At 37.2% G+C, this 23,555-nt stretch overlaps 2 protein-coding genes across 5 annotated transcripts in view; one reads left to right on the top strand and one right to left on the bottom strand.

Moving 5' to 3' along the window:
* Positions 1–23,555, top strand: part of prpf31 (PRP31 pre-mRNA processing factor 31 homolog (yeast)) — a 342,441-nt gene that overhangs the window by 91,577 nt on the left and 227,309 nt on the right. The gene's annotated exons all lie outside the window — the stretch shown is intronic.
* LOC133660565 (TCF3 fusion partner homolog) lies at positions 1,446–23,513 on the bottom strand. Of its 3 annotated transcripts, XM_062064116.1 has the most exons (8): positions 23,300–23,513; positions 16,499–16,600; positions 11,361–11,483; positions 7,471–7,541; positions 7,336–7,405; positions 7,134–7,271; positions 3,635–3,738; positions 1,446–1,475 (listed from the first exon to the last, which is right to left on the bottom strand). In XM_062064116.1, the coding sequence occupies exons 2-7, from the start codon at positions 16,595–16,597 to the stop codon at positions 3,664–3,666; spliced, it is 576 nt and encodes a 191-aa protein (XP_061920100.1). In that variant the 5' UTR covers positions 16,598–16,600; positions 23,300–23,513; the 3' UTR covers positions 1,446–1,475; positions 3,635–3,663. The 3 variants fall into 3 exon arrangements, with proteins under 3 accessions (XP_061920100.1, XP_061920099.1, XP_061920098.1); XM_062064115.1 differs by lacking the exon at positions 1,446–1,475 and having other exon boundaries at positions 3,327–3,738; positions 16,499–16,625; XM_062064114.1 differs by lacking the exon at positions 1,446–1,475 and having other exon boundaries at positions 3,327–3,738; positions 23,300–23,512.

Genomic DNA, 23,555 nt, shown 5'->3' with positions numbered 1-23,555 from the left:
CATCCTAGTCACGTCCGTTGTGTCCTTGGGCAAGACACTTCACCCTTGCTCCTGATGGCTGCTGGTTAGCGCCTTGCATGGCAGCTCCCGCCATCAGTGTGTGAATGGGTGAATGTGGAAATACTATCAAAGCGCTCTGAGTACCTTGAAGGTAGAAAAGCGCTATACACGTATAACCCATTTATCATTTATATATATATATATATACATATATATATATATATACATATATATATATATATATATATATATATATATATACAGACATATATATGTATATATACATATATATACACGCATATATATGTATATATACATATATATATACATATATATGTATATATACATACATATACACGCATATATATGTATATATACATATATATATACATATATATGTATATATACATACATATACACGCATATATATGTATATATACATATATATATACACATATATATGTGTACACACACACATATATATATATATATATATATGTGTACACACACATATATATATATATATATATATATGTATATATATATATATATATATATACACACACACACACACACACACACACACACACACATACACACTGATAAAAAGAGGCCTATACCGATACGTCAAAATGACAAATATCGGCACTGATAATCGGCCCGGCCGATAATTGGTCCATCTCTACTAGTTATGGTTTTTTTGTGTGTTTTGGTACATACACCATATGCTTATCAAAATAATAATACAACATGTCCAAGGGAGCTAAAATGGAAGCTGTTTCCCTTATTTCACTTGGTGTGATGTGAATGAGCTTTCTGTCCTTTAAATGTTTTATTTAGGTGGATTTTCTTTTTTTTTAAAACGCATTTTCAAGTCATAAAAAAAAAAAAAAACGATTGTAATGGCGAAATTAATATTTTAGTAATTTCTTGTCTAAAGCCACAATTTGAGTCCAAGTGTTTGTGTGTGCTGCTTTGTCGTACTGCATTGGTCTGTTTTTCTGTCCTAAGATAAGACACTTATGACCCAAATGCATTCTTGGGGCTTGCTGGGGATGTCTCCACTCCGTTCTTCTTACACCCTAAACCCCACCTTCTCCAAGAATGAGACAAACTTTGCTCTAATGTTCGAAGATCACTCGTTTATATTGTACCGTATTATCCCAGACTAGAGAGCACACCGGTATATCAGCTACACCTACTAAGTTTGAGGGTAAAACAAATATTTTTCCATATATTAGTTGCACCGGATTATAGGCCGCAGATATATACATTGTGAAATGAGTTCTTTACACAGAAAGATCTTGTAAATGTTTATTTACATACCTTAATTGTTCCCAAACGATGTCTGTAACACGGCAGTAAAACGGCCGGTCAAACAAAACAGAAGTCATGGTCATGGACCCACTAGCAGCTAAACAGACTCAATAACTCCACGGTGACGTTTTGGTGAGTTTACTGAGGGATTTGTGAAACTGAAACAAGGCAAACAAAATGCTATTGTAAGTTAATAATTCTAACAGACCATCGTTACCGTGTTAACATATTAGCTAATGCTAATGGCGCTAGCTTCATTACATTGCGATAGCGCGAAAAACCATGCATGAAGACGCAGACGTCACACATGGAAGAATTGTTTTAGTTTTATTGTAAAACTTACAAACGTTGCTTGGAGTGATGAATGAAGAGTGGGAACGCAGAGCGGCACTCCACTACCGATGGAAAGCACTCTGGGTAAATGGAAGGACACTGCAGCACCTGCCGTGAGCCAGCTTGTCCAAAAGATGGCGCCAAAGCACAGGCAATAAAACATATTCTCAGTGTTTTACCTTGTTTTTTAAAAACTATTTCTATTAGTAAGTTACCAGCACCGTCTTACAAGCCGCACAGTTCAAAGTGTAGGAAAAAAAGTCGCAGCTTAATTTACGGTATTAGGCTTTTGGTCAAAAGGTTACTTTCCAAATGGGTTTATGATTGTTGTTGAATGAACTGTGTGGGAGCCTAAATGCTGTTTAACTTAAGTTCATTTACATTTTATGGAAGGTGCTTTGTTTATTCAGCCAAAATGGGACTTTTTACTTGATTTAAATAGTACGAAAATGTATATATTGCATGATTAGAATAATTATAAGGTACACTTTATTTGTAATTATTACATTTGTCTGAATAATTTGATGACATACTATTTTTTACTGCTTTAATACAGTGAAGATTTCATTTAATTGCATATATGGTGGAAGGATCTGTGTGGTAATAAGGTTTGGACACAATGTATTATGGGTAATGGCAGTCAGCTATGGTGGAATCGAGCCACACAGTTTCTTGACCCGACTCTTACTTTTTCTAACTCTTTCTTACTGTAACAAACTGGCTTTATTTTGCCATTCATGTGTTCCCACATCGTTATTGTTTGACGTTTTTGAATGATTAAGTTGACAAGTAAAGGATACAAAAGGAAGAGGAGCGTCTGGAGTTTAGTTTGTTGTTGCCGCAGCAAGCGGAGCAGGAGAAAGTGAGTAGAGGAGCGTCAAGCTAAGGCTTCATTAGGAAACTACAAACTGCATTTTCCATGTTTCATCATGGTTTTGCTGATATCCCCATCAGATGAAGTGTGTTTTGCTCATCTTCCTCCCGGTACATTGCGGCCCAAACCTCTCCTCCTCCTTTTCACATTTCCTAAAGCCGACACAAACATCTTGAAGACTTCTTTGTTCTCGCTTTCTTCTACTCCTCCTGTCAGAATAATTGTATCTACTGTAAGTTATCACAAAACTTTGTGTTTCCATGAGTTCCCGGCGAGGAGACAAAAGCTGCCTTTGATCTTACCAAGCAAAAGGCTTGTAAAACTCCACTGTGTGCGATGGGAAGCGACATGAAGGTGTCGGTTTCTTTGATCTATTGTTATCCACAGGAAGATCTTGTCTTGACCCGAGATCTACAAAGCGGAGAGGAAGTAGGACCTGGCGCAAGCTCCAGGCACCTTTTTCTTTGAACTGTTTGTGACCGAAGGCAACAGCTGTTTACGACCACCCCTCCCTTTAGAAACAGCTGATGCTATGTAATCAGGGAAAGTCCAAATAAAAGAGGATGCGTAGAACTCTCTTGTCAGAGCGTGGTGGAAGAGTGTACAAGAGTATAGCCCAGACGTTTCTCCTCATGAGCCAAATTGAATCCTGTCTCTGTTGAATTCCTTGCTTCTTGTCTGTTTAATAGATGTCATTGGGTTGTGAACCTGACACCTCCTCCTTTCTTTCTGTGGCAGCGTAAACTTTCTCCATTGTAAACTCATGTTATTTGAGATCCCAAAGAAATGTTTAAAAATATCGTACTTTTCTCTGGGCGTTTCTTTATTGGATAGGAAAATTCCAAAACACGATAAAAAAAAAAGAAAAAGAAACACATTTACCACGATTACCCGTATCGTGCGAAACCTCTCGCGCAAGGCCAAATATGACCAGCCGCAAGGTGTGCTGTTGGATACGGCCACAAGGTGGCAGCAGAATGTGTTGGAAATCACTTCTCAGACACATCAAGGAGCGCCGTTTGAACAGAGTTCATTATTATGTGATGCCATCCTGAAACATCAACTATCAGAAGAAAAAAACAATACCATTGTCCAGGGGGGAAAGTCTACCTGATGTAGAGAGTATATGTAGCGCACGGTCAGTGTGACAGCGACGTGGGACTGGGCATCTCTCCAAAGTGTGTGTCGGCCAGCACCGACATGTCTGCTTCAGTCTGAGAAGACAAGTTCAATCACTTCAGCTTCATTTTGCACACTGGAAATATTCACAGTACAGTACAGGACTTCTCTAGTCAACACATAAACATTTAACGCAACTAGGGATGTCCGATAATGGCTTTTTGCCGATATCCGACATTCCGATATTGTCCAACTCTTTAATTACCGATACCGATATCAACCGATACCGATATCAACCGATATATGCAGTCGTTGAATTAACACATTATTATGCCTAATTTGGACAACCAGGTATGGTGAAGATAAGGTACTTTTTTAAAAAATTAGTAAAATAAGATAAATAAATTAAAAACATTTTCTTGAATAAAAAAGAAAGTACAACAATATAAAAACAGTTACATAGAAACTAGTAATGAATGAAAATTAGTAAAATTAACTGTTAAAGGTTAGTACTATTAGTGGAGCAGCAGCACGCACAATCATGTGTGCTTACGGACTGTATCCCTTGCAGACTGTATTGATATATATTGATATATAATGTAGGAACCTGAATATTAATAACAGAAAGAAACAACCCTTTTGTGTGAATGAGTGTAAATGGGGGAGGGAGGTTTTTTGGGTTGGTGCACTAATTGTAAGTGTATCTTGTGTTTTTTATGTTGATTTAATTAAAAAAAACAAAAACAAAAAAAAACGATACTGATAATAAAAAAACCGATACCGATAATTTCCGATATTACATTTTAACGCATATATAACGGCCGATAATATCGGCAGGCCGATATTATCGGACATCTCTAAACGCAACATTTAATTTAAAACACCAGTCAAAGATCCTTATACAGGCATGCAAAAAGAAAGCTCTGCTGTTTTTGAGGACCTACTGTAAAAACACTAGTCAAAGATCCTTATACATGCATTCGAAAGGAGCGCTCTGCTGTTTTTTAGGACCTACTGAAACAAACAATTATTTTCAAAGATCCCATATTTTATAGCAGTGCTGCTGTTTTTAAGGACCTACTGTCAAAAGAAATGCTAGTCAAAGATCCTCTACAGGCATGTGAAAGGAACAATGCTGTTTTCAAGGACCTCCTGCAAAAATGCCTGTCAAAAATCTTATACATGACAGCGGCACGCTGCTCTTTTTAAGAATCAACTGCAAAAAATGCTATTCAAAAATCGTTTATGTGACAGCAGCTCTGCTGTTTTTGAGGACCTACAATAAAAACACCAGTCAAAGATCCTTATACAGGCATGCAAAAAGAAAGCTCTGCTGTTTTTAGGGACCTACTGTAAAAACACCAGTCAAAGATCCTTATACAGGCATGCGAAAAGAAAGCTCTGCTGTTTTTAAGGACCTACTGTAAAAACACCAGTCAAAGATCCTTATACAGACATGCGAAAGGAGCGCTCTGCTGTTTTTAAGAACCAACTGTAAAAAAACTAGTCAAAGATCCTTACACAGACATGCAAAAAGAAAGCTCTGCTGTTTTTAAGGACCTACTGTACAAACACTTGTCAAATATCCTTATACAGGCATGCAAAAGGAACACTGCTGTTTTTAAGGACCTTCTGTAAAAAAAAAGATTTTCAAAGATCCCATATTTTATAGCAGTGCTGTTGTTTCTGAGGACCTGCTGTAAAAACACCAGTCAAAGATCCTTATACAGGCATGCAAAAAGAAAGCTCTGTTGTTTTTGAGGACCTACTGTAAAAACACTAATCAAAGATCCTTATACAGGCATTCGAAAGAAAGCTCTGCTGTTTTTAAGGACCTACTGTAAAAAAAAAAAAAAAAAAAAAGATTTTAAAAGATCCCATATCTTATATTAGTGCTGTTGTTTTTAAGGACCTACTGTAAAACCACCAGTCAAAGATCCTCTACAGGCATGTAAAAAGAAAGCTCTGCTGTTTTTAAGGACCTACTGTAAAAACACCAGTCAAAGATCCTTATACAGGCATGAGAAAAGAAAGCTCTGCTGTTTTTGATGACCTACTGTAAAAACACTAGTCAAAGATTCTTATACAGGCATGTAAAAAGAAATCTCTGCTGTTTTTAAGGACCTACTGTAAAAACACTAATCAAAGATCCTTATACAGGCATTTGAAAGGAACGCTCTGCTGTTTTGGAAGACCTACTGTAAGAACACTAGTCAAAGATCCTTATACAGGCATTCGAAAGAAAGCTCTGTTGTTTTTAAGGACCTACTGTAAAAAAAAAAAAAGATTTTCAAAGATCCCATATCTTATATTAGTGCTGTTGTTTTTAAGTACCTGCTGTAAAAACACCAGTCAAAGATCCTCTACAGGCATGCAAAAAGAAAGCTCTGCTGTTTTTAAGGACCTACTGTAAAAACACCAGTCAAAGATCCTTATACAGGCATGCAAAAAGAAAGTTCTGCTGTTTTTAAGGACCTACTGTAAAAACACTAATCAAAGATCCTTATACAGGCATTTGAAAGGAAAGCTATGCTGTTTTTGAGGACCTGCTGTAAAAACACTAGTCAAATATCCTTATACAGGCATTTGAAAGAAAGCTCTGCTGTTTTTAAGGACCTACTGTAAAAAAAAATAAAAAAATTTTTTTTTCAAAGATCCCATATCTCATATTAGTGCTGTTGTTTTTAAGGACCTACTGTAAAAACACCAGTCAAAGATCCTTATACAGGCATGCAAAAAGAAAGTTCTGCTGTTTTTAAGGACCTACTGTAAAAACACTAATCAAAGATCCTTATACAGGCATTTGAAAGGAAAGCTCTGCTGTTTTTGAGGACCTGCTGTAAAAACACTAGTCAAAGATCCTTATACAGGCATTTGAAAGAAAGCTCTGCTGTTTTTAAGGACCTACTGTAAAAAAAAAAAAAAAAAAAATTTTTCAAAGATCCCATATCTCATATTAGTGCTGTTGTTTTTAAGGACCTACTGTAAAAACACCAGTCAAAGATCCTTATACAGGCATGCAAAAAGAAAGCTCTGCTGTTTTAGGACCTACTGTAAAAACACTAATCAAAGATCCTTATACAGGCATTTGAAAGGAACGCTCTGCTGTTTTTGAGGACCTACTGTAAAAACACTAGTCAAAGATCCTCATACAGGCATGCAAAAAGAAAGCTCTGCTGTTTTTGAGGACCTACTGTAAAAACACTAGTCAAAGATCCTTATACAGGCATGCGAAAGGAAAGCTCTGCTGTTTTTAAGGACCTACTGTAAAAAAAACAATTTTCAAAGATCCCATATTTTATAGCAGTGCTGCTGTTTTTAAGGAGCTACTGTACAAATCCTATAATGACAGCGGCACTCTGCTCTTTTTATGAATCAACTGCAAAGAATGCTAGTCAAAAGTGGTTGCTGCTGTTTTTGAGGACCTGCTGTAAAAACACCAGTCAAACAGGTTTCATCTGCTGTTTTTCAGAAGCTAGTGCAAGCCTACTTGGTGATCCTTGTCTTGGCGCGGCGCTGCATGTCTTCTCTTCTTGGAGCCGGGGGGATGATGGAAGGCAGGAGATGAACCGTTGATGAGGTCATCCTGGGACCCTGTGGCCGTGTCTGAAGGGGCTCCAGGCTCATCCTAAAAGAAGTGGCAAACAGATCAGAACCATCCTATTCTTCACATGAAGTGCGTGGTGGTCCACCTCCAGCAGCACGCTCAGCTGAGCCTTTCTGTAGTCGTCTCCGTGGTGGTCCAGGGTCTTCATGAGGAACCTGCAGGGTTGAGAGAAGCGTTGACACAAAGTGTAGAGAATGCTTCTTTGGACGCTGGTTCTTACCGCCTTTCTTTCTTCAACCGTCGTGTCAGTCTTTGGACTTGATGAAGGCGACCAAGGATCTTCTGATTCACCTGCATGGCATCCATGGTGAGCAGCGAGTGTCAGTCTCATTGCAAGCTTTCACCACAATAACATTTGATCTACTTTCTTCCAGGGGCTCACAATAAAACAAATAAATACATGTGTGCATTTTGTTGGGTTTTGTAGGAGAAACCATCTTAATATTGCCATGCTTTTATTTTGACACTTCCCTTGCAGTGAATAGGGAGTGACTATGTGCATGTTTGAATGTGGCGTAGCTAGATGATAAAAGCTCAGTGACACTTCCATTTACAAAGCCCTTTATTTGCAAACCTTTCCATTCACGAACTTCGAGACAAGGGGTGTCCAAACTTGTTGACCTGGGGGGCCGCATTGGGCAAAACAAATTTGGCCGGGGGCCGAAAGGCGACTGCATGTAAACAATATACGTAAATATAGCCTATACATATATATGTGTACATGTTATGTTAATATAATTTTAATTTTATAATTTTAAGGTCAAGGCAAGTGTTGCCTTAAAGGAGGGCTCATATTTTAGGGCACCAAGGCAAACAATATTTTATTTCGAGGCAGGGGATCTAAAGCACACATATATATATATATATATATATATATATATATATATATATATATATATATACACTACCGTTCAAAAGTTTGGGGTCACCCAAACAATTTAGTGGAATAGCCTTCATTTCTAAGAACAAGAATAGACTGTCGAGTTTCAGATGAAAGTTCTCTTTTTCTGCCCATTTTGAGCGTTTAATTGACCCCACAAACGTGATGCTCCAGAAACTCAATCTGCTCAAAGGAAGGTCAGTTTTGTAGCTTCTGTAACGAGCTAAACTGTTTTCAGATGTGTGGACATGATTGCACAAGGGTTTTCTAATCATCAATTAGCCTTCTGAGCCAATGAGCAAACACATTGTACCATTAGAACACTGGAGTGATAGTTGCTGGAAATGGGCCTCTATACACCTATGTAGATATTGCACCAAAAACCAGACATTTGCAGCTAGAATAGTCATTTAGCACATTAGCAATGTATAGAGTGTATTTCTTTAAAGTTAAGACTAGTTTAAAGTTAACTTCATTGAAAAGTATGGTGCTTTTCCTTCAAAAATAAGGACATTTCAATGTGACCCCAAACTTTTGAACGGTAGTATATATATATATATATATATATATACACACACTACCGTTCAAAAGTTTGGGGTCACATTAAAATGTCCTTATTTTTCAATGAAGATAACTTTAAACTAGTCTTAACTTTAAAGAAATACACTCTATACATTGCTAATGTGGTAAATGACTATTCTAGCTGCAAATGTCTGGTTTTTGGTGCAATATTTACATAGGTGTATAGAGGCCCATTTCCAGCAACTATCACTCCAGTGTTCTAATGGTACAATGTGTTTGCTCATTGGCTCAGAAGGCTAATTGATGATTAGAAAACCCTTGTGCAATCATGTTCACACATCTGAAAACACTTTAGCTCGTTACAGAAGCTACAAAACTGACCTTCCTTTGAGCAGATTGAGTTTCTGGAGCATCACATTTGTGGGGTCAATTAAACGCTCAAAATGGCCAGAAAAAGAGAACTTTCATGTGAAACGCGACAGTCTATTCTTGTTCTTAGAAATGAAGGCTATTCCACTAAATTGTTTGGGTGACCCCAAACTTTTGAACGGTAGTGTATGTGTATATATATATATATATATATATATATATATATATATATATATATATATATATATATATATATATATATATATATATATATATATATATATATATATATATATATATATATATATATATATATATATATATATATATATATATATATATATATATATTGGTACATACATATATACAAACCCTGTTTCCATATGAGTTGGGAAATTGTGTTAGATGTAAATATAAACGGAATACAATGATTTGCAAATCATTTTCAACCCATATTCAGTTGAATATGCTACAAAGACAACATATTTAAAGTTCAAACGGATAAACTTTTTTTTGTTGCAAATAATCATTAACTTTAGAATTTGATGGCAGCAACACGTGACAAAGAAGTTGGGAAAGGTGGCAATAAATACTGATAAAGTTGAGGAATGCTCATCAAACACTTATTTGGAACATCCCACAGGTGAACAGGCAAATTGGGAACAGGTGGGTGCCATGATTGGGTATAAAAGTAGATTCCATGAAATGCTCAGTCATTCACAAACAAGGATGGGGCGAGGGTCACCACTTTGTCAACAAATGCCTGAACAAATTGTTGAACAGTTTAAGAAAAACCTTTCTCAAGCAGCTATTGCAAGGAATTTAGGGATTTCACCATCTACGCTCCGTAATATCATCAAAGGGTTCAGAGAATGTGGAGAAATCACTGCACGTAAGCAGCTAAGCCCGTGACCTTCCATCCCTCAGGCTGTACTGCATCAACAAGCCACATCAGTGTGTAAAGGATATCACCACATGGGCTCAGGAACACTTCAGAAACCCACTGTCAGTAACTACAGTTGGTCGCTACATCTGTAAGTGCAAGTTAAAACTCTCCTATGCAAGGCGAAAACCGTTTATCAACAACACCCAGAAACTCCGTCGCTTTGCTGGGCCTGAGCTCATCTAAGATGGACTGATACAAAGTGGAAAAGTGTTCTGTGGTCTGACGAGTCCACATTTCAAATTGTTTTTGGAAACTGTGGACGTCGTGTCCTCCGGACCAAAGAGGAAAAGAACCATCCGGATTGTTCTAGGCGCAAAGTGTAAAAGGCAGCATGTGTGATGGTATGGGGGTGTATTAGTGGCCAAGACATGGGTAACTTACACATCTGTGAAGGCACCATTAATGCTGAAAGGTACATACAGCTTTTGGAGCAACATATGTTGCCATCCAAGCAACGTTACCATGGACGCCCCTGCTTATTTCAGCAAGACAATGCCAAGCCACGTGTTACATCAACTTGGCTTCATAGTAAAAGAGTGCGGGTACTAGACTGGCCTGCCTGTAGTCCAGACCTGTCTCCCATTGAAAATGTGTGGCGCATTATGAAGCCTAAAATAGCACAAGGGAGACCCCCGGACTGTTGAACAACTTAAGCTGTACATCAAGCAAGAATGGGAAAGAATTCCACCGGAGAAGCTTAAAAAATGTGTCTCCTCAGTTCCCAAACCTTTACTGAGTGTTGTTAAAAGGAAAGGCCATGTAACACAGTGGTGAACATGCCCTTTCCCAACTACTTTGGCACGTGTTGCAACCATGAAATTCTAAGTTAATTATTATTTGCAAAAAAAAAAAAAAAGTTTATGAGTTTGAACATCAAATATGTTGTCTTTGTAATGCATTCAGCTGAATATGGCTTGAAAAGGAATTGCAAATCATTCTATTCCGTTTATATTTACATCTAACACAATTTCCCAACTCATATGGAAACGGGATTTGTATAAACACACTCCGCAACCTTGTGGACAGCCTTCCCAGAAGAGTTGAAGCTGTAATAGCTGCAAAAGGTCTTATTGAACCCTATGGGTTAAGAATGGGATGGCACTTGTAGTTCATACGTGAGTCAAGGCAGGTGGCCAAATACTTTTGGCAATATAGTGTACAATACTGTATAGCACTTTAGATTGTGTTCAAAGTGAACAAACCTTCAACAAACTATGGACTTTTGTCAAGGCTGGAACCCATTATTCATATTTACATCGTTTATGGAGAAATTTGCTTCACTATACAAACTTTTAAATTTACGAACCCTGTTCAAATAACCGAGTAAGTTCATAAATGGAGATTGCACTGTACCAAGTTTGGTGACTATCCGACAAGTGCAACAAGAACACACCTGTTCAATCTCTTTGCATCGTCTGTTCAGAGTCAGGTATTTCCTCTTATCAAGCACTCGTCTCCCCTCGTCCTCTTGGGTAACGCTCTCCAGCAGCTCACTGCTCCTTGGTCCCAATTCCACCTGCAGACGAAAAGTACGCAAGTACGACACGTCTTGGAGAGTTAACGTTTGGTTACATAATAACTTGTGTAAGTAGAACGTGCTTACCGGAATTCCGTGTGAACGCCGTATGTGCGCAAGTCGGTGAACTGGGGTGAGTGTATGTTGGAACGGTTCAAATCAGTTGAGAAAGGTGGGATGTGGAGAGGTTTGTATATTGCGCATTCATTGTCATTGGGGAGAAATTCCTGGTAATCTGGGAATTTTTGGAACAGGGTGAGTGGAGGGTGTGGATGTTGGAACGGTTCAAATCGGATGAGAAATGTGGGGTATGCAGGAGTTTCTATGTTGCCCATTCATTGTCTTTGGGGAGAAATTCCGAGAAAACCGGGAATTTGGGGAAAGGAAAACATGTTTTTGCCTTCAATATCCGGGGTGAGTAGTGTGTGTGGATGGTTGAAAGGTCCGAACCAGATAAAACATGGCACAACATTTTGAGAATATCGGGCATTGTAGAACTTTGAATATGTCCATTACTTCAATGGGAATTTACTGAAAATTTGGAGAAAACCGTGAATTTTTCAAATATACAGTGGTGGTCAAAAGTGTACGTACACTTGTAAAGAACATCATGTCATGGCTGTCTTGAGTTTACAATCATTTCTACAACTCTTATTTTTTTGTGATGTAGTGATTGGAGCACATACTTGTTGGTCACAAAAAACATTCATGAAGTTTGCTTCTTTGATGAATTTATTATGGGTCTACTGAAAATGTGAGGGTCAAAAGTATACATACAGCAATGTTAATATTTGCTTACATGTCCCTTGGCAAGTTTACCTGCAATAAGGCGCTTTTGGTAGCCATCCACAAGCTTCTGCTTGACCACTTGACCACTAAATTGCTGCAGTTCAGCTAAATGTGGCATGGACTTGTTTCTTCAGCATTGTCCACACCTTTAAGTCAGGACTTTGGGAAGGCCATTCTAAAACCTTCATTCTAGCCTGATTTAGCCATTCCTTTACCACTTTTGAGGTGTGTTTGGGGTCATTGTCCTGTTGGAACACCCAACTGCGCCCAAGACCCAACCTCCGGGCTGATGATTTTAGCTTGTCCTGAACAATTTGGAGCTAATCCTCCTTTTTCATTGTCCCATTTGAAGCAGCAGTTCCATTGGCAGCAAAACAGGCCCAGAGCATAATACTACCACCACCATGCTTCATCATCATCATCATTTCTTTTGATTCCATTCATGAAAATGCATATATACAAGCCACGCACAGTTGACACTTTCATTGTTTTTTGTTTCTTACACATTTCCATGATCAGAAAGGAGCAGATGGAAGAATAATATTCTTATATTTATCTGCCCCCTTTTTCAACACAAATTATTTTAGATGACTTTATCACTGTTCCTTTCCAACAACACCCCAACTCCAACATACTTTTTAATAGAGATGTCCGATAATATCGGTCTGCCGATATTATCGGCCGATAAATGCGTTAAAATGTAATATCGGAAATTATCGGTATCGGTTTTTTATTATCAGTATCGTTTTGTTTTTTTTATTAAATCCACATAAAAAACACAAGATACACTTACAATTAGTGCACCAACCCAAAAAACCTCCCTCCCCCATTTACACTCATTCACACAAAAGGGTTGTTTCTTTCTGTTATTAATATTCTGGTTCCTACATTATATATCAATATATATCAATACAGTCTGCAAGGGATACAGTCCGTAAGCACACATGATTGTGCGTGCTGCTGGTCCACTAATAGTACTAACCTTTAACAGTTAATTTTACAAATTTTCATTAATTACTAGTTTCTATGTAACTGTTTTTATATTGTTGTACTTTCTTTTTTATTCAAGAAAATGTTTTTAATTTATTTATCTTATTTTATTTGATTCCTTTTTTTAAAAAGTACCTTATCTTCACCATACCTGGTTGTCCAAATTAGGCATAATAATGTGTTAATTCCACGACTGTATATATCGGTTGATATCGGTATCGGTAATTAAAGAGTTGGACAATATCGGCATATCGGATATCGGCAAAAAGCCATTATCGGACATCCCTACTTTTTAATTTTCGTTTAAGCATTTTCACAATGACACGCCCAATCAAAATCAGTTTGATAAAATTCCAGTTGTCTCTTTTTGTAACTCTTTTTAAATTCAAAGATATTCTTGCAACTTTTTAAGTCTTTCTTTACAGAATTCCATGCTTTCACAGCAGCAACAGACAAGCACATTTGTTTCAAATTTGTTCGCGCTCTTGGATGTTTAAAGTCATACTTCTGTGGTTGTCATCTTCGGATGTGAACACAAATAACTTTTGTAAGTCAGTGTTTCCCATAAACTGCCAAGATACCTGTGGCGGTGGGGGCGTGGTCACCATGACATCATCGAGTAATTTGCATAATTTACTACAATGATTTGATTTTCTCTAAAAAGGCTCAAAAAATGTATACTTACTAATGAATAATAACAGTTTTGTTTTAAACATCCATCCATCCATCCATTTTACAATATAATTACAACACTTTATGTACATATTTATATACAGATTTGAACAATAAGTTATTCACTGAAATATATTTATTAATTGTGGTTCTTACAAAAAATATATCTTACAAAATATAAAAGCTAAAATGTCTCAAAGCTCTGCCCCTTTAATTAGTGCATACTAAATAATTTAACTTTAGCCTACTACTACAACCATATTATTTACCAGCAACATAAAGTGAAACAGAGGCATAGGTGTCCTGCCACAGTCAGTAACAAATAAACAGAAAACAGTAGTGGTGGTAGATAGACACAGAGCTTCATCAAACATCTGATCCACTGAACAAAGAGCTCCAAAAATCTTGAACTTTAGACTGCCATCAGTTTTACTCCCTACACTTAACCATGTGTTTCCTACTGCCTGCAGACTTTGCACCCTTTGTTATATACACATGTTGTGTTTCTAATATAAATACATTTAATAAAGTCAAATACAAATAAGGCAACAAGAGAAGTATCCTACACTTCTCTTTTGTAAAGTAAATCTGAACATCCTATATGGGCATCTACATCAACTATATGATTTGCCAGAGAAGCTGGAGAGGACAAAAAAACCCACAAAAAAAACATTTATTTTATTTTTTTAGTGGCGGACGTATTTCTTTCGTGGCGGGCCGCCATAAATAAATGAATGTGTGGGAAACACTGTAAGTCCTTCGGAAGAACTTTATTTCTAGCTTTGAACATCACTAACAGAGTTTGCAATTCTACAATGTCTTTTAGTTTGAATAATCCTGCCCTAATGAAGAGTGGATTTGTGTGGTCTCTGTATCCTACTTTAAAAATAATACAAATTACTCTTTTCTGTGAAAGAAATAAAAGGCATTATGTTGCTGTGATATGTATTTCCTCATATTTCTGCACAATAATTGAAATAAGGTAGAATAATTGAGCAATATAACATTCTCATTCTGTTGTACAGGAAAGTGTATTTAACCTTGTTCAAATTAAATAAGCTTTTAGATAGCTTATTTTTCACATGCAATATATGAGCTTTCCATCTCAACTTTTCATCTAAGATGACCCCAAGAAATCTGATTTCAGACACATTGTCAATTTTCACATTGTTTATGGATAAACTGAATACCATAAATGTAGTCTTTTCCAAATGTAAAGATAATTTATATACATCAAACCACAATTTTAGTTTAACCATTTCCTCCACCATGCTTGACGGTAGGCATGGTGTTCCTGGGATTAAAGGCTTCACCTTTTCTCCTCCAAACATATTGCTAGGTAGGTTTTAGAATAGCCTTCCCAAAGTTCTGACTTAAATGTGTGGACAATGCTGAAGAAACAAGTCCATGTCAGAAATTTAGCTGAACTGCACCAATTTTGTGGTCAAAAATTCAAGCAGAAGCTTGTGGATGGCTACCAAAAGCGCCTTATTGCAGGTAAACTTGCCAAGGGACATGTAAGCAAATATTAACATTGCTGTATGTATACTTTCGACCCTCACATTTTCAGTAGACCCATAATAAATTCATAAAAGAAGCAAACTTCATGAATGTTTTTTTGTGACCAACAAGTATGTGCTCCAATCACTCCAGGGTTTCCCACACATTCATTTATTTGTGGCGACCCGCCACGAAAGAATTACGTCCGCCACAAATATATATATTTTTTTGTCCTGTCCAGCTTCTCAGGCAAATCATATAGTTGATGTAGATGCCCATATAGGCTGTTCAGATTTACTTTACAAAAGAGAAGTGTAGGATACTTCTCTTGTTGCCTTATTTGTATTTGACCACTACTGTTTTCTGTTTATTTGTTACTGACTGTGGCAGGACACCTCTGCCTCTGTTTCACTTTATGTTGCTGGTAAATAATATGGTTGTAGTAGTAGGCTAAAGTTAAATTATTTAGTATGCACTAATTAAAGGGGCAGAGCTTTAAGAGACATTTTGGCTTTTATATTTTATAATATATATTTTTTGTAAGAACCACAATTAATAAATATATTTCAGTGAATAACTTATTGTTCAAATCTGCATATAAATATGTACATAAAGTGTTGTAATTATATTGTAAAATGGATGGATGGATGGACGTTTAAAACAAAACTGTTATTATTAATTAGTAAGTATACATTTTTTGAGCCTTTTTAGAGAAAATCATATCATTGTAGTAAATTATGCAAATTACTCGATGATGTCATGGTGACCACGCCCATAGCCACGCCCCCACCGCCACAGGTATCTTGGCAGTTTATGGGAAACACTGCACTCTGTCACAAAAAAATAAGAGTTGTAGAAATGATTGGAAAATCAAGACAGGCTGCCATGACATGATGTTCTTTACAAGTGTATGTACACTTTTGACCACCACTGTACCTAAATACTAAGGTCTGTAAAACATTTTAAACACATCAAACGTGCTAACGTTTTTTTTTTAAAGACACCAATTTTACATGACTAATTTACTCAAATAAATAACGGTACAGCAATGACGTTTACTTTACCTCTTCGGGTCCTAGTTCCACACCACCAGGCTCCAGTTCTGCTTCCAGGATGTGACCCCCAAATAGAGGAGGGAGGGCCAAACCAGAGAAATCTTCCATTACCTGCAAAGATGAGCCTCCGCTGTCACTGGACAAAATTGGAAATTAGGACATCCAATATTAAGTTACCCATGTCACTAATAAGTTCTGTCAAGCAGCGTTCCCCAACCAGGGAGAGGTTTAATGTATGCATTATTTTCACCCACCGGCTTTCCACGCGTGGCAGATAAAAACAGCAAAAAAAATGAGCATGAAAAATCAACTCACTATAACGCTGAAGTAGCGGGGGCCCTAGGTGTGTTTCTTTGCGACGAGATGGTCTCCGGCATGTTGACGGCATATACTGTATACCAGTGTTTAACCATAGGGCCAGGGCCCAGTGTTGGGCCGCGAGCGCCCCCGAGAATGTAATATATGTGTTCTTCAGCTGTGGTACTCAATTGTAATACACTTTTCCACCACTTATGGCAGTAATGACAATAACAAAGAAGTCAGAGAAATTTCTGAAGCGCAAAACTTATGACTAAAGTGGTGAAGCTGTATTTTCATTTGCACTTTAAACGGTTTAACAAACATGAATTTAGTTTATTTTAGCACAACATATTATACATATTGTATGTATTTCTTTTTATAAATCAGCCTGACCTAAGCCTAAGGTTTATTTGTTAAATATATATACTGTGATTAATACATGCTTTTATATCATTTGATAAGGTTAAGTAGGTTAGATATAATTATTGAATATGATCAATATCAAGAGTAAGATGACTAATTCAGCGTTAATATTGGAGTGGTGCCTGGGCCCCTCTGTAGTAGAACAGTTGGGTCCCCAGGTCAAAAAGGTTAAGGACCCCTGCTATATACAATGACCCTGCAGGGCACTGCAGATGGAAATTAGCCTCTGGCTACAATCTGGCACGTTAACATTTTATATGTCCATTAATGCAGTGTTTTTCAACCTTTTTTGAGCCAAGGCACATTTTTTGCATTGAAAAAATCCAGAGGCACACCACCAGCAGGAATCATTTAAAAACTCAGTTGACAGTAAAAAGTCGTTGTCGCAATTGTTGGATATGACTTTAAAGCATAACCAAGCATGCATCACTATAGCTCTTGTCTCAAAGTAGGTGTACTGTCACCACCTCTCACATCACCCCCCAACTTATTTTGAGTTTTTTTGCTGTTTTCCTGTGTTTAGTGTTTTACTTCTTGTCTTGCGCTCCTATTTTGGTGGCTTTTTCTCAAAGTAAGTCTTTGCTGTCGTCCAGCATTCTGTTTTAGTTTACTTTGTAGCCAGTTCAGTTTAGTTTCGTTCTGCATAGCCTTCCCTCAGCTTCAATGCCTTTTCTTAGGGGCACTCACCTTTTGTTAATTTCTTATTTAAGCATTAGACACCTTTTTACCTGCATGCTGCCTCCCGCTGTTTCCGACATCTACAAAGCAATTAGCTAACGGCTGCCACCTACTGATATGGAAGAGTATTACACTGTTATTCTGCCGAGCTCTAGACAGCACCAACACTCAACAACAACACATAATTTGCAGACTATAATTACTGGTTTTAAATGAGATAATCTCCCACGGCACACCAGACGGCACAGAGGTTGAAAAACACTGCATTAATGTGCATTGTCCCATGTACTATAACAAATGAGTTGTAATATACATCTACCAACAAGCTTTTTGGTGTGTTTAGTGGGACAGGTGAAAGTTAAGTCGGAGAAAATGCAGTAGTTTATATATTTGTGTTTCTGTGCGGCCCGCTAGCAATTGCAAAGCATGTAGTGTTCTGATCTGAGAGACTGTTATCAAGAATATTAACATAAAACATTATGCTTTTTGTTCATTGCTGAGCTATTTTTGGGGGGTTGGTTTGTACTTGAATGTACTAAATCGTATATTTGATTATAGGATTTTAACATACAGTGGTGGTCAAAAGTGTACATACACTTGTAAAGGACATAAGAAACAATTCCTAGCTGAATTGTGATTCCTATTTATTAAGATTCTGATGTTTAAGATATTGACTTTTAAAAATACAGTGGTGGTCAAAAGTGTACATACACTTGTAAAGAATATAATGTCATGACTGTCTAGAGCCGGGGTCACCAACCTTTTTGAAAGCAAGAGCTACTTCTTGGGTACTGATTAATGCGAAGGGCTACCAGTTTGATACACACTTAAATCAATTGCCAGAAATAGCCAATTTGCTCAATTTACCTTTAACTCAATGTTATTATTAATAATTAATGATATTTACACTTAATTGTACGGTTTAAAAGAGGAGAAAACACGAAAAAAATGACAATTAAATTTTGAAACATAGTTTATCTTCAATTTCGACTCTTTAAAATTCAAAATTCAACCGAAAAAAAAAGAGAAAAACTAGCTAATTCGAATCTTTTTGAAAAAATTAAAAAAAGAATTTATGGAACATCATTAGTAATTTTTCCTGATTAAGATTAATTTTAGAATTTTGATGACATGTTTTAAATAGGTTAAAATCCAATCTGCACTTTGTTAGAATATATAACAAATTGGACCAAGCTATATTTCTAACAAAGACAAATCATTATTTCTTCTAGATTTTCCATGACAAAAATTTTAAAAGAAATTCAAAAGACTTTGAAATAAGATTTAAATTTGATTCTACAGATTTTCTAGATTTGCCAGAATATTTTTTTTGAATTTTAATCATAATAAGTTTGAAGAAATATTTCACAAATATTCTTCGTCAAGAAATTAGAAACTAAAATGAAGAATTAAATTAAAATTGATTTATTATTCTTTACAATAAAAACAATAAATTTACTTGAACATTGATTTAAATTGTCAGGAAAGAAGAGGAAGGAATTTAAAAGGTATATGTGTTTAAAAATCCTAAAATCATTTTTAAGGTTGTATTTTTTCTCTAAAATTGTCTTTCTGAAAGTTATAAGAAGCAAAGTAAAAAAAAAAATGAATTTATTTAAACAAGTGAAGACCAAGTCTTTAAAATATTTTCTTGGATTTTCAAATTCTATTTGAGTTTTGTCTCTCTTAGAATTAAAAATGTCGGGCAAAGCGAGACCAGCTTTCTAGTAAATAAATAAAATTTAAAAAATAGAGGCAGCTCACTGGTAAGTGCTGCTATTTGAGCTATTTTTAGAACAGGCCAGCGGGCTACTCATCTGGTCCTTACGGGCTACCTGGTGCCCGTGGGCACCGCGTTGGTGACCCCTGGTCTAGAGTTTCCAATCATATCTACAACTCTTATTTTTTTGTGATGTAGTGATTGGAGCACATACTTGTTGGTCACAAAAAACATTCATGAAGTTTGCTTCTTTTATGAATTTATTATGAGTCTACTGAAAATGTGAGGGTCAAAAGTATACATACAGCAAGTTTACCTGCAATAAGGCGCTTTTGGTAGCCATCCACAAGCTTCTGCTTGACCACTTGACCACAAAATTGCTGCAGTTCAGATAAATGTGTTGCTTTTCTGACATGGACTTGTTTCTTCAGCATTGTCCACACGTTTAAGTCAGGACTTTGGGAAGGCCATTCTAAAACCTTCATTCTAGCCTGATTTAGCCATTCCTTTACCACTTTTGAGGTGTGTTTGGGGTCATTGTCCTGTTGGAACACCCAACTGCGCCCAAGACCCAACCTTCGGGCTGATGATTTTAGCTTGTCCTGAAGAATTTGGAGCTAATCCTCCTTTTTCATTGTCCCATTTACTCTCTGTAAAGCGTAGTGACTTGTCCGGCAACACCGATGCATCGGCGCATGCGTCGAGCTCATAGAGCGATACCCTGTGTCGGTGCGCGTACCGCTTTTAGAAAGTCACGTGACCGATCATGAGCTGTTTCGGTCACGTGACCGATACGCGAACTGTGTCGCACTGACGCCTCCTCTGTGCCCTGTGAGCGGGTCTTTTCTACAGCCGGAGAAATAATAACTAAGAAGAGAAATCGTCTAAAATTTAATATGTTGGAAAAACTTTTTTTTTTAAATAAAAATGTGTAAAAAAAATTAATTTAAAAAAAATCCCAGTCCACAAGCATCCTCATTCACAACACGTTCTCTTAGATTTCCATGTTATGATACATGTTCACATTATTTATTAACTGTATCTAAAAAAGATAAAAATATATTTTTATTTAAATGAAGATATGAAATAATCCTAAATGAAATACAATGACTCGGTTTATATTATTGCATATACTATGTCATAAAATCAGTGTCAGTTGAGCATAGGTTGCCTGAAGGGATTTTTAATGTCCAGCAGATGTCAGTATTTAGTGACACATTATCGACACAGTATCAATACAGCTTTGCAATGTGTCGAAACGCTTCATGATGCCTCATCAACCCATCACTAGTAAAGTGCCAGTTCCATTGGCAGCAAAATAGGCCCAGAGCATAATACAACCACCACCATGCTTGACGGTAGGATGGTGTTCCTGGGATTAAAAAGTGAGAAAAAACAATAGGGGTGATGGAAGGATGGGCAGCGCCTGAGAGCTGCGGCCTGCCACCATGCCCCCCCTCCCCTCCGTTGCTAGATATCTCGAGATGTACGTTGTAATATGTATATGTGCTTTGCTATTAAGGCTGAAACGACGCGTCGACGTAGTCGACGTCATCGGTTACGTAAATACGTCGACGCCGTTTTTGTGCGTCGACGCGTCGCATATTTACATCACACTACCGTCATGGCGGAGCGCAAAGCAGACGGTGCGAGCAAGGGGGAAAAAATCACGCCAAAAGTCGTCAAAAGTGTGGGAGTATTTCAATACACAGCCTAATAATGTTGTTGTATGCACACTGTGTCGAGCGTAAATGGCCTATCATAGCAGCACAACGGCTATGAACGAACATTTGAAAAGAAAACCATCAACCATCAACTAGTCAATCGTCCGCGTGAGCATACGTTGTCATCATTACACAAAAACATGAATGTGTCATTTGTATCTGCTAGGGGTGTAACGGTACGTGTTTTGTATTGAACCGTTTCGGTACGGGGCTTTCGGTTCGGTACGGGGGTGTACCGAACGAGTTTCTAAGCTAAAGCTAAAGTCTTAACAAGCTGCTTTGCTCCTTCTGCTTCCGTCTCAGCACGCAGCATTGTCCCACCCACACAACCATCTGATTGGTACACACAAAGCCTTATCAGCCAATCAGCAGTGCGTATTCAAAACGTTACCAGACAATCAGCAGTGCGTATTCAGAGCGCATGTAGTCAGCGCTTCAGCGTGGAGCAGATAGGTGTTTAGCAGGTGAGCATCAGGCAGCGGACTCTCCCCAAATGATAATAAACACCTCCCAGACAACTACTAGTAACATCACTATGAGCCTGTTGACCTTCTAGAAACTTAAACTGCAGCTCAGCTCACTCGCAGTCCTGGCTTGAGGTGAAGGCTAATTACCTCTCAGTTCCAGCCACATCGACCCCTTCTGAGCGCCTATTTTCAGCTGCTGGGAATATTGTAAACAAGAAAAGAACCAGAGCATGTAGACATGCTAACCTTTCTTCATTACAACTGTTAGTCACTCACTGGAATGAGTAGAATTGGTTATTGTGTACTGTGTTGGACTGGATGTTTATTTTGCACATTTTAAAAGCAATACTTAATGTTTACAGTGCTCCAGAATATTTAGATTGGCACTTTTTTGTATTGGATGTTTATCTTTATTTTTGCACATTTTAGCAAATAAGCAATACTTTCACTTTTGTTGAAATGTTTACACTGTTGTTACAGAATATTTCGTTTTGCACTTTTTTGTATCGGATGTTTATCTTTATTTTTGCACATTTTAAAGCAAAATAAGCAATACTTTTACTTTTGAAATGCTTATACTATTGCAGAATATTAAGATTTGCATTGGATGTTGACTTTTATATTTGCACATTAAAAAGCAAATAAGCTACTTCTAATTTTGTTAAATGTTAAAAGTTTTAAATGTTTACATTGTTACAGAATATTTTGTCATGTTGTTGTCAATGTTGACTGAGTGGCCATACTTCTTTTTTTTTTGTAAATAAAAGCCATGCCTGTTTTTTAAAAAAAACGGGCCTACATTTATCTTTTCATCTTCATTTTAAATAAAAAAAAATAATCGGTAAAAGGAAAAATAATCTATAGATTAATCGAAAAAAATAATCTATAGATTAACAGATTAATCGAAAAAATAATCTATAGATTAATCGATAGAAAAATAATCGTTAGCTGCAGCCTTATTTGCTATGGAGGTTTTTTCCCACTCCAGACTGGGCCCCCTTTTGACCTTTTTCCCATCTTTTACGGGGCGCCTTGTGGCGACCCATCAGCGTTCCTGTTCTGTAACCCTGTACACTGTTTGTCTAATCTTGAACGGGTTTGTGCTGAAAACAAAGTTTCGTTGTACTTGTGCAATGACAATAAAGACCTATCCTATCCTGGGATTAAAGGCCTCACTTTTTCTCCTCCAAACATATTGCTGGCTCAATTTTTGTTTCACCTGACATCACATGGACAAAGATAAGACTTTCTGGAGGAAAGTTCTGTGGTCAGATGAAACAAAAAATCACCAAAAAACAAGAGTTGTAGAAATGATTGGAAACTCAAGACAGCCATGACATTATGTTCTTTACAAGTGTATGTACACTTTTGATCGCGACCGTATGTAAAATCGGTGGAAACATGATTGGAAGCATTTAAAGTCATGAAAAAAAATATAGATGTGAAAAAAAACCCGCCATATCATCAACAATTAGTGTCGTAATGTATGAACACTTACAGCAATTGATACTCAGTCGAAGTCACCGAAGCACTTAAATCTCTTCAAAGTTGAACAATAAACGTATTAAGACATTCTGTGAAGCTAACTTCGAGCCCTCTGCGGCTGCGAGCGCATTTAAAGTAAACAAATCAACATTTATATTGGCCGCCCGCTCACTACTTTGTTTACACGCAGCGGGCGCACGAGTAATACGTCACATGCTTTGGGACTACATTTCCCGTGAGCCTTCAGTGCTCCCTTCGCTACGTAGTCG

Source organism: Entelurus aequoreus, linkage group LG11, assembly GCF_033978785.1.
Source record: "Entelurus aequoreus isolate RoL-2023_Sb linkage group LG11, RoL_Eaeq_v1.1, whole genome shotgun sequence".
Taxonomy (NCBI): Eukaryota; Metazoa; Chordata; class Actinopteri; order Syngnathiformes; family Syngnathidae; genus Entelurus; species Entelurus aequoreus.
This window is presented reverse-complemented; position numbering and strand designations above follow the sequence as displayed.